Raw genomic sequence first — 12,745 nt, 5'->3', positions numbered from 1 at the left:
AAATGAGAACTTCACCTACCTCATTCACGTGAAGACCAGACCAAATATATTATTTTTCTGACCAGTGACCAAAACATGAAAAGACAGGACATACACGCTGAGCTATACAAAATTTAATTTTGTTTTTTTTTTCAGAAAACCTTCGATTAATATTAAGGATTATATGCGTCTTTGCACTTCTAAGTTGTGGTATAGCTCAAAAAGACTAAGTCAATGTGGTAGAACCCACAACTTTAGTTTCAGAATGTGGCACATTTGTTAAAAAACTCAAAAAAAACAAAAATGTGGAATTTGATATATGTGAAGGTACAGTAGGAACCTAGTTGAAAAGGGAGACTAGTACATGCAGACCATTCTAACCATATTTTATGAAGATAGTGTTAGCAGGTTTTAATTACTATTTCTAGAGTCTAGACTTATAGTGTTAGCAGTTTCTAGGAATTGAACATTGGTAAACGAATCTGAGTGTTATAGAATATATACCCTTTTAATCATAAACAAGGTATTAACTCGCGGAAAACCGCAGGCTGAACTTTTCTTTTGATGAAAATTTGTAATAATGTTTTATTGACAGGTTTTCAATAAACATTTTTAAAATACAAAAATTATAATATAAGCAAACCAAATTTTTAATCACAAACCATTATAAATAACATAATAACAAAATAAATTATTACAAATTTTCATCAGAAAAAGTTCAGCCCGCGGTTTTCCGCGGGTTAGTACCTAGTATAGATTTTATTCGATTAGATTTTTATAATCTTAGATGTTAATTTTTTTTAAGGACGAATTAGTTTTGATTCTAATAGATATATATTTTTTTACTTTCTACAATCTATATATACATTTTTGAAGTACATTTTGGGTTCTACCCTTTTAGTTTTGCTTATTTACAAAATTAATCCCTAAAAGATTTCCAAAAATAACATTAATTCAGATTTTGTTTTCTAAATAATTTACATTCTATAAAATAACATCAATCAATATAGAAACATAAATTATGATATATTTAATCACACTTTCTATTGTGTTTTGAAGATATTCTATCTCTGAATCATGTACAAACAAACAACAAAATTTGATTCTCATTTTGTATAAACTCCAGTTCAAGAAGAGGCAGAGTTTGAGAACTTGTTTCTAACATGTTCAAACCTTGGCTTCATACAAGTTTTACACAGATGCAGAGACCAAAGAAACCCCACTTCTATTGTGTAAATTACAAAGTCAAGAAGAACAAGCCTAAAACAAAATATATAGAATCCCACATTAGATATAAAGATGACAAACAAGCTCCCGATAAATGACTGCGATTGATTTCATTAAAGAAGTAGATGCCAATGTGTTAAGGAACTTTATGCATCTAGAAAACTACAATCTAATTTTCAAATTGTCATCTCCCATCAGAAGATACAATATCATTGATTGGTATAGTAACATGAATCAAATCAAGTCAGACTGCCACCAATATCTTGATTTGATTCATGTTACTATATCTAGGCATGAACATCAGTTGAACTGCGGACTGCCACCAATATCACTTAGCCACTCCTACCAGGCTATCATAATTGTTGTGGCGGTGGCCCAATGTTGTTCTTTTTTTTTTCTTTTTTTTTTTTTAATTTCTAGTCAGTAACTAATAATTTACACAGTATATATGTTAAGAATTTTACCTTATTTTATATTTAGGGAAAATTATAAATAAAAGAGTTTTTTTCAAAAATTTGGCCATATACGCTTTTTTTTCAAGATTGTCAATTGTGACGAAAATGCCCCTACTAATAAAAATAGTGAAGTTTTGAAAAATTTGAACCAATAAACAAACAGAAAACCCATGTTAGTATACAACTGTTAAAAAAAAAATTGAAAAAAAAATGTTTTGAGTGTCAAAAATCAGTTTGTAAATTGCTGATTTCTGGTCTAAATTGTTTAGGATAGACTTTCTACGATTTTTTCTCTTTCTGAAACATTTAGATTGTTCATTCTACAGTTTGTACATGTTCTAAGAAGTTTAGACGGAAAATTTGTTCTAAAAATTTCAGAACCTGAATTTTGTATGTTCTACAAAATTAAGAATATGTATTCTACGTTTTTCTTCATTCTACATCAATTCAGAATTCGTTTTCTACGTTTTACCCTATATACTAAAAGAAGTAGAAGATATATCATAGAAATTTTTAGAATTTGTAATCTGTAAACCTTAGAATACCCTAAAATAGAAAGAAAATAAATTAAATAAGGAAAGTGAATAATTTTAAATATTTTTTAAATATTCTTAATTTATGGTTAAGATTTCGTAATTATTGTTTAGATTTGTTCTAATACATTTTAGAATGCGTATTCTAAATTATTTAGAAGATAAACAAATTAAGAAAAATCGACATTATACCTTAACGTGATCGATCACCATCTCTTCCACCTTCCACAAAAGCTTTCACTTACCTGTTCATGATGCAAATCTATGTTACTTGTGGTGTATGGACACTGGATGCCAAGAAGGAGTGGAGATTTATTGATGATGAAGAAAAACGTGCTAGATTACTGACTTTGCAACCCACTACATCTCTTGAAGAGTTGAAGGTTATGGTTTCAGAAGACTATGAAATAGAGCAAAATATGTTTGATGTGGAATTCAGTTATCTACCCACAGAGGTTAAAGTTGATTGTCCTCCTGTTGTTGTGACAAATGATAGAGGTATGAAAAATTTTCTTGCATATCTGAAAAAGATAAACATGATTCGGTTGTGTGTTACTTTCAAAAGAGTAGTTGATGAAGGTGATAGGAGTAAAGTCCAGTTCGATCTGAATAAGTTCCCAGTTGATAGTAGCGATGGTTGTAATGTGGAAGTTGATGTGGGAAAATCAGTAGGTGTTATTTCAAGGAATTCACCAAAGCCGACTAATGATGTATTAGAAAAGCGTACTGATGCTAATCTTGTTGATGCTGCTGGTTTTAAGTTGGAAGATTCAATGGTAAAAAAGGGTGAATATTTCAGCAGTAAGGAAGCTTTACAGGCTACTATGGAAATGTATGCAATGAAATATAACTGCGACTACAGGATTACAAAATCTGATAAGAGATGGTGGTGTATACGCTGCATTGATAGTGTTTGTAACTGGCGTCTCCGGGCTGAGTGTTTACAAGCGTCTACATATTTCAAAATCAACAAGTTTGTGGGTAACCATACATGTGCCCCTTAAAAAAAAAACTCATTTTGTAGGACTCCATCTGCAAGAACAATTGGACATCTCATTAAGCAAAGCTATGAGGGTGTGAAGGAAGGTCCTAAACCGAATGATATAGTTAATATTATTCGTTCAAGGTACGGCTGCGAGCTAACATATCACCAAGCTTGGGAGTCTCGGGAGTATGCAGTTAACGAAGTTAGAGGAATTCCTGAGAAAAGTTATGCTAAGATTCCAAAATACTTGCACATGCTACAAGAAGCGAATCCTGGTACGTTCACGAATTATGAAATTGACTTTGATGGAAGATTTAAATATCTATTTATTTCTTTTGGTCAATCAACAAGAGGGTTCTACAAGTCAATGCGGAAAGTGATAGTAGTTGATGGTACATTTTTGAAGAATAAATACAAAGGGGTTCTCCTAGTTGCTACAGCTGTAGATGGTAACTCCAATTTGTATCCAATCGCATTTGGAATTGCTGATTCTGAGAATGATTGTTCATGGGAGTGGTTTTTTATGCAACTTAAGATGGTTATAGCTGATGAAGAAGGTTTATCATTTGTGTCAGATAGAACTACATCGATTGCTAAATCAACTGGAAACATCTATCCATTGGCTAAACATGGTATTTGCATCCACCACTTAGTAATGTGATAACATATCAGAAGGGCAGAGGTGTCGCTGGTAAGGTTGCAAAAGCATCAAAAGCTTATAGAGTTGTTGAGTTTGAGAAAGAGTTTGGGCGAATTGATAATATTAGTCCTGCTATTGGAAGTTATCTAGAGGAAGCCGATGTGACAAAATGGGCTTGCTGTCATTTTCGGGGTTATAGGTATGATATTAACACCAACAATGCAGCTGAATCAATCAATGCTGCTTTGAGGACACCCATAGAGTATCCAATAATTCCTTTGTTAGACAGCATCAGAGAAATGATGACACGTTGGTTTTATGAGAGTAGAGAGTTAAGTGCAAAGCATAGAGATCCTTTACCTGTTGAGGGGGGGAAAAAGATTTCAAGAAGAATAGTGAAAGGTAAATTCATGAACGGTTATTTGATGAGCAGATTGCAGATCCAGGTTAAAGGTAATGGGGTAGACTACATTGTTGACTTAGAAAGAAGGACTTGTTCATGTGGAAAGTTCAGCATCCAAAAACTCCCTTGTAGACATGCTATAAAAGGAGCTTTTGATATAGGCAAGGATCTATATCCTTATGCTGATGATGTGTATACCACTACTGCATGGATCACCCTTCACAATCTCATACTCTTCTGGTAATGCCTTCTTGATTTTGTGTAAGATTGACATTCGACAAGTGTTATTTATCTGCCCAACTTGTGGCTCGCTTCCATCTTCCATAAGCCGTTTAGGGTACTTCTTTACCATTCCTGCCGAAAAAAGTAAAAAATGAATTAGTATATATTAGCCAAAACTGAAATAAATCAACAAAGATATGAGACTTCAATTTTGCAAAACAAAAAAAACAGATTACTAAAAGTATGAATTATAAGTCCATAGAACCAATAGAGTCAATCCATAAGCGCAATAGAACCAATAGAGTCAAATACTAAAGATTACTAAAGCTAAGATTTAAGAAGAAAAAAAATCTGTTTATGTTTATTAATCATTTAGATGCAACATATGCAAAAAAGGAAGCAAACCGTGAGATGATGCTTACTCAATTTCTTGAGATAATGTATTTTTGTAAATATAATGCTTATAAGGTCAACAAACAAGATATAATTCCTACCAAACAAGCATTTAGTTTAAGAAAATACAGATTACTAAAGCTATGATTTAAGAACAAAAAAACTTTGTTTATTAATCATTTAGATGCAACACATGATTTTAAAAACAATAACATATGCAAAATGGAACCAAACCGTGATTCCAGATATAGAAAACCCAAAAAATAATTCACAGTTGAATAAAATGATTCACAAGTAACATACGCAAACCTTTTAAGTGCAAAGCATAAATGAAAACTAAGACTACTAATCATTTAGATGCAAACAGGAACTTGAAAAAAAAAAAAGAACAAACGAGATACGATTTTAAAAAAAAAATCACGGTTCTTACTTGTATCAGAATCTGATGGTGCTTTTGTTGAGGACATTGACAAAAGCTCCTTATGATCCAATTCTGCTCTCAGCCAAGGTCAATCTTTGACAAATATAATTGACTGCAAAGAGAATATAAAGAGGGTCATGACTGATATAGAGAAGCAGTCAATAAATCCATATGATTAATGCAAACTTTCTCAAACACGGCTAAAATCAAGAGATGTATGCAAACTTTTTAACTAAATGATGATAAAAACAAAACAACGTTACAATTTATTGCTGCTACAAGTGTGGATACGCTTCAATCAATATCGTAATCACTCATATCTAAGCTCATATCACCCTACTTAGAATCAAACAAACTAAGAAAAAGAAGAAACGAAGAACTTTATATGAAAAAGAGATTTATGCAAACTTTTTCACTAACCTTATTGTTCAAAAAAAGTGTTTACAAATGTTTCGATCATCACTCTTGTTCTTGTTAACTAGCTTTATCGATCTTGTTTCATCAACCCTGGTACACAATTTTAACTTTAAAGTCAATAGAAAACAAAAAATAATAATCCACATGCAAAAAAAAATCAAGAATTATATGGTCAATATGCTAAACGGATCTAAAACTATGATGTTCTATAAAAAAACTTGATGTTCATTTGAATTCTGGATTGAAATAGAGATTACAAAAGAATAAAAGTTAAAAATTACCAAAAAAATTCCACAATTAAACATACCAAATTCGATAAACATGGAGTCATGATTAAGAGAAATCCAAACTGAAAATTTGATAATTTACTTATCATTAGACAATTCTAGATTGAAATCGAGATTAAACAAGGACAAAATTTAAACATGCAAAAAAAAAACACAAATTAACTTACCCAATTCGATCGACAAGGAGCAATGGAGAAGAGAAATTCAACCGGATTGACCTTGAGATAGTGAAGAGGAGACCACCAAAACGACTAAGAAGCAGATGGATAGAAGGCGGAAGACAGTGAAGATGGATAGACGGCGGAAGACGGTGAAGAAATCAAATCGGCGGAAGATGGTGAAGATGGAGAGAGATGGTGACGATGGAGAAAGACGACGGTGAGATGGTCAAGATGGAGAGAGACGACGGTGAGATGGTGACGATGGTGAGAGACGACGGTGAGATGGTGACGACGAGATGGTGACGATGGTGAGATACGGCGGAAGGGTTTGTCGCGATTAGCCCTTTTGGGAAAAAAAATTAACCTTAATTGGTTTCCAATCGATCAATTTCCCTTACTTTGTCAAAACTCAAAACAACAATTTAGGCCCACTCGATGAAGCCCCAAAAACCGATTAATTGATGTTTTCTTAATTTCAGGAGACAAAATTTATCTGAAAAAACAATTAAGGGCATAATTGGGTAATTTTATATCATAAAACCTATTTAACCAAACTTTTGAAAAAAAAGTATAGATGGCCAAATTTTTGGAAAAATATCCTTTATTTATAATTTTCCCTTATATTTATCGAATCTCCATCATATTTTTAATACCTTTTCTTTTGAATTTTTAACAATTTTCTTTTTTAATATTGCAGTTATTTTCTATAAATAAATTCAAGTTTCCTTTAAATTTGCTCCAACTATATTTAAGTTTCTCATGTATCTTAAATATAAACTTGTTCACCAAGTTCGAATTTATTAGTTAAATCTATTAGGGCTTTCCTCGGTACGTCCTTTACAAATACGCTTGAATTATAATTCTTTTGTTTCAGCAGTTTTTGAATAACAAGTTAAGAAACGAGAGATTATATAACTCAAGACAAGACTAATTAGTAACTTGTCTTGTAGAAGCTTTGCTACGCTCAGGATTCATGCCTCTACCAAAAGGTGACGTTCCAGTCAATGAGAACGACGAGATAAGACAGTCTGCTACAGAATTAGAGTTACAAGTTCAAAATCTTACGGCAACAATTCAAGAGATGATTGCACAACAAGATAGAGATGGTTCAAGGACTAACAAGATAAAGGCTAAATATTTTTCCTTTGGGTTTATTTCGGTTGTAGCAGCTGTAACTTCACTCGCCATCGAGATAATTTATAAGGAATAGTATCGATGTTTTAAGTTTGTTATCGGTACAACAAGATTACTATCAATTATGGAACGGTGCTGGAGTTTTTTCTTTCTTCATATTCCTTTTTTATATATAAAATATGCTGTAGTGGATGTTTGAAAGGATCTAGTATTGAATCAATCTCCATTAAATGTTTTTTCTGATCGTCAGCTTTACCCAAAAACAAACTTAAAGTGAATGAGTTATGTAGGAGATTCTCTAGATTAGTGGTTAAATGAGCTAATTAAGGTAGATAGAAATATAGAAAATCAAACTGAAATGTAAAGAAGAAGATGGATCTTTAGCTTAATTGTCACCAAGAATAAATTAGTAACTTTAGAGATTAATCTTAATAAATGGGTTAAGAGGGAAGTTGCTCCCAGTAGCAACTGTCTAGGTTAACTTACATTGATGTTTTAAAGACAAATTTATATGAATCTTTGCTTGCTAAAACCTTAATGACATGAGCTGATGGACTTCTCATTGGACACTCACTATTTTGGGCTTCTTATGGATCCACTTATACTCTCTCACAAACTGGTGTGGGGTGAAGCAACACAACAAGTTTAAATCTCAAATGAAGATGACTTTGACATGAGTATGCGTCGTTGAAGCAAGATCGTTGTGATGTAGTGCTTTGAGTGTTTTTTTTTTTTTTCCTTCGTGGGAGTGAGCGAGCTAGCGATACTCATATGTGAGCAATGATGAATCATCAGATGGGAGTGAGCAGGGATACTCAAAGCCACTTTGTTCTTTGATTGTTGCTTTCTAAATAGTGAACTGTTGCCATTGAGTTGAGTAGCACTGTTGAATTTGTTCTATGTTATACCCGCCTTGTTTGATTGCAGGGACACTTACTTAAGCCCAAGTTAGGTAGCTTCATGGTGGGACGTGCTTTACAGATAGAAGAAAGAAGCTTGTGTAGAGTACATGAAAGAAGAATCCACATGATACATGCATAAACATTTTAAAGCAAATCAAGTACAAATTTAAACCCAAAGATATCTTAAGAGTTAGAGAACATTCTTCTACTTCTGCGTCTGAAAATCATTGATCTCGCTGCTACAAGAATACTGAATCACAATTTGACGATCACTAAGACTCTGTTTAATTATCATTTATATATGATTGCACGCGTTAAAGTGGTAATTTTATATATAGTACACGAGAACTTAATTAGCGAAATTATTTTCAAAATTCATGAAGCTTGCCACTTGCATGCGGTCGGTAATTAGAATGTCCGAAAGAAATTACCTAATTCACAACACGTCCTTGACTAGCCTGAGTGCATCGAGGTTCCTAATATAATATCTTTATCATCCAATCCAATCTCAGGTTGTGTTACGAAACGAGGTGATCCACAAAAGTACACTGAAGGCTCTTTTGATTTCAACTAGCTCTCTTGTACTAGGTGAACCAAAATCAAACCTACTGTCTCTATTTGAATATTTTGTATAATGGTGCTACTTTTTTGGTTTTCTCATGCCAATTCCTTCAAAAAACATGTATTCAATTACATAAATTCCCTTCTTACTTGTTTGAAAATCCTGCAACACCAGACGTCTCCTGCTAACTGAGACTGATTATGAACACAATAGGAGACAAATACTAGAAGTTCCAACCAATTTGCTGCAGGTTCAACCTGAGAGAGAGAGAGAGAGAGAGAATAAGAAAGTAGGGTATGAGAGTTTCAACATAGTACATAGCATGCTGAGCCGTCAGAGCCACAAGAAACAAATTAAAGGACAAAATAATGAGTTCAGAGGTAAAAGTAACAAATTATATACACAGCTGCAACCTTACTAGATTATAGAAAGATGTTACATGATCCATGTTTACTCTGACAGAAAGTGAAGAAAAGAGCTTCAATGTGATTAGTCTGAGAATATTCAGACAGCAAAAGCAGAGTTTCCATTCATATTCTTATGAAACCCTTGAGTCTTACCACCCTGTCTCAGTCTTACACCACCAATGCTATTGTTTCGGTTTGGTTCAACATCCATTTTTTTTTTGTAACAGAGACAGAGACAGAGACGGTCGTCGTCACTCAAACAAAAAAAAAAATAACAAATAATATACCAAAGTTATTATCAGAGCATATGCTTGATTAATACAGACTTATGTATTAGTCTCTAAATCTAATTTCATCTTTTTGTAGAAGCTTAGCTAAGATGAAGAAGAAGAAGAATAAGAACAACTGGATTCTCTGTAGTTGGAAACTTTTTCCATATATCAATCATATGTGCTGTTCCAACACATCTTTATATAATTTCGATAAACTTATGTTCTAACACTGCTAGTTAAAAACATATGCTTATTTGTTCGGGAACATGAACAGAGTACATTATGGTGACCAAAAAAAAAATGAAGTACATTGATCGCTATAACTAATTTTCTTGTGACTTCATCTTCGCTTCAGACCTTAATACTGCAGCAAAAAATATTATTCCAAATCAGAAAAGTTAAGTCCTAGATAATTATTTTCTTTAGGAGAATTATTGGGCAATATCTTGTAAATATCAGTAAAATATTATTAGTTTTATCTTCCAAAAATATCATTTAAATATATTTATTCCAAAAAATCAAAAAAATAAAGCCTGCGGATAACATTTTCGTGTATGGGGTGGTCGTTCATTTGTTTTTTTTTTTGTCAACAATACGTTGGTTTAATAATAGAGAGAGAATCGTCGCGCGTGGCCGACACTCGCGGCGATTTTTTCTCCCAAACTCTTTCTTCTTCTGACCGCAACCTCTTGCACCGTCGATGGGGGTTCTTCGTCGATTCCGGCGACGAAGAGAGTCCCAAGGCCCATGGTTCTTCATCCGTAAACTGCAGCATCAACAAAGTAAAGCTTCAGATCGAAATCAAGGGAGCAGCAGAGAGGAGAAGCTTCCGCGACATACTGACGGTAAAGAGCTCTATCGGCGGTGATGCGACGCGGAGTAGAAGAGGGAGATTCACGGCAAAGATCGAGAGAGGTAGGTGGTTAGATCCGAAGACCGGAGATTCTGGAGGCTTTCACGGTCGTTGTTCGATGGGGGAGGTCGTCTCCGGCTAGGAGGAGCTAAGCCACCGTCGAAGGTTCTCAGATCTACTCCCTACCGCCTGTCTTCTCTCACATATGAGCCTGAATCTCGTCGACATGCAAAGCTCGGATCTCTTTCTTGCTCCTCAAAGCTGCTCTACGGTGGCGGGATGACAACAGATCTTGGATCACTATCTCCGTTTGACTCGCGTCGCCCAGGCTCACCGGAGGTCCTGATCCGATGAGCATCCGCAATCTCATGGACGGTGGCTCAACCTGTGTTCTACAGCTTGGGATTAGGGTTACAGACGACCGGTTTGATTCCGGTTCGTCATTAATTAAACCCGAGTCAATTTTAATTTTTGGTTTTACTTGGTTTGTTGTATATGGTTTAGGCCCTAAGGGGATATTGTAAATGGGCCTAAATCCGGAAATAGCTCATTGGACATTTATTTATAAAATTGAATATCCTTTAACAAAAAAAAAAAAAAAAAAAAAAAAAAAAAAAAAAAAAAAAAAAAAAAAAAAANTTTATTAATCGTTTTTCAAATGGTATAAATTTCATGTACTTTTTTAATAGAACTATTATGTTATTTTATCTAGTGACATTTTGTTTTATGTAATATCATATTTTCCTTAAAAATATATATATATGAAAACCCTACATACCTTGCACAATCCGTTTTGGGGTCAAAAGGCACAGCGTTAGGAATGTCACATTTTTCAGGCATACCAATAAGTTTTGTAAATTGAGACAGCTTTACGACTTCTTGGAAACATTTGCAAAGCCATATACGAGCTGCTTGTGTCTCTGCTTGTCTGTTTACGTCGTTTATAGCATAGCAACAATCCGCATGTTGTAGTCCGTTGACTAGTTGCAAGCATGCACTTATCACTTGGCCTTGCGCCATCGCACAATGTCTATCACCATTTGGGTAACTCACCATTTTAGCATGTAGAGTCGGGGTCAGAACAACCAATAAACTGATACAGACAACAAAGACTGATTTGCTCATGTTTGCTTGATTTTGATTAGGATTTTTAGGGTGTAATTTGGTTTATTTATAAGAAGACATTCAACATGTATTATGTATGCCTAGATTTTTTTTTTTTAAGAAAATGAAAGCATTCCATTTAATGAATGTTGATTTTGTTTAAGAAAATATTACCAAAAATGCCAATATTCCATTTAATAAGAAAAAAAATCTACTAGATCACCAATGCAACTAATGATTAAGAGATTGAGAAAATCTAACTCATTATTCTTAACCAAAACTGAATTTCTATAAATTAACTCTATTAAATATTAATTTTGACTTTCTTTAGTAGACTTAACTTTGTTTGTATTACTAATCATGGAGTGGCTTTCTAATAAATGTTTTGGGAAAAAAAAAAGGTATTAATAATGACTATCTTTTTTAGTTAGTAACAAAATTGTAAGGGCATCTTTATAGGCATAACTTTGTTTTGTGTTCTTAGATTAAATATATTAGAAAAATAATCTAAGATCAGTAGTTAAGATCTTTGGCTAAAAAGTTAGTTATAGGGAGAACATGTTTAAGATCTTTAAGATTTAATAATATAATATTCTTAAACATATTACAATTATAAAATCTAATAAATTTGGTATATAATATTACAATTAAACTTATTACAATTATATAATATTCTTAAACTTATAAACTTATAAATTATAAAAATTATAAAAGAACATTTAAATTTCAAACTTATAAAACTTTTACTAAAATTCAAAATACAATACCAAATTTTTATATGAAACAATAAAACATTGTAAATAATTTTTTTTTAAAAAAACAAACAAACATATTACTTAATTAATTAAAACACACAAACATTATATTTAATTAATACATAGATTAAAGTCCAAATTTATTTCATCTCCTTTAAACTTGTGCTTGTATTAAAACTCTTCTTTGCTTCAAAGCTATTACTAAGTTCAAGGTTCAAATTTATTATAACCTTTCTGCCATTTATGGCTTAAGTATAAGTTCAATGATAAGTGTACATCTATTGGATTGTTAAAAACTTTAAAAATTAACATTTATGAAACAAGAAAAACATTGCAGCACATTTCTTCTCGTATGACATTCACCCTGTTTTAATGAGCACTACGTCCGCTCTTTTGCAAGGTGTGTCCATAACACTCACCTATTAGCACATGGTTTTGCCTCTATTGACTTGATCGTTTGTGAATTTGGCAGACCAAGACCCTCCCATTCAAATAGAGCTTCCCCTGCAGTTTCTACCACTTCAAACTTCAAAGTGAATGTGACAGTGAGTTCTTGATTCGTCATGTTCAACAACTTCAAAGTCTCCCTGTGCTACTTCAATGTCCCACCATTATATATATACAGAGAGAGAA

General features: G+C 33.0%; 1 protein-coding gene and 1 long non-coding RNA gene across 2 annotated transcripts; both read right to left on the bottom strand.

Moving 5' to 3' along the window:
* Positions 4,412-5,702, bottom strand: LOC109127617. The gene is made up of 3 exons (XR_002034165.1): positions 5,679-5,702; positions 5,268-5,370; positions 4,412-4,576 (listed from the first exon to the last, which is right to left on the bottom strand). It is a non-coding gene; the product is annotated as an uncharacterized LOC109127617 (long non-coding RNA).
* Positions 9,565-11,429, bottom strand: LOC104719497 (non-specific lipid-transfer protein 15-like). Its single transcript, XM_010437429.2, has 2 exons — positions 11,032-11,429; positions 9,565-9,764 (listed from the first exon to the last, which is right to left on the bottom strand). Exons 1-2 carry the CDS (start codon positions 11,376-11,378, stop codon positions 9,752-9,754), a joined length of 360 nt encoding a protein of 119 aa, XP_010435731.1. The 5' UTR covers positions 11,379-11,429; the 3' UTR covers positions 9,565-9,751.

The sequence above is a fragment of the Camelina sativa genome, chromosome 2 (assembly GCF_000633955.1).
Source record: "Camelina sativa cultivar DH55 chromosome 2, Cs, whole genome shotgun sequence".
Taxonomy (NCBI): Eukaryota; Viridiplantae; Streptophyta; class Magnoliopsida; order Brassicales; family Brassicaceae; genus Camelina; species Camelina sativa.
Note: the sequence above shows the minus strand (reverse complement) of the source record. Positions and strands in the feature narration are given on the sequence as shown.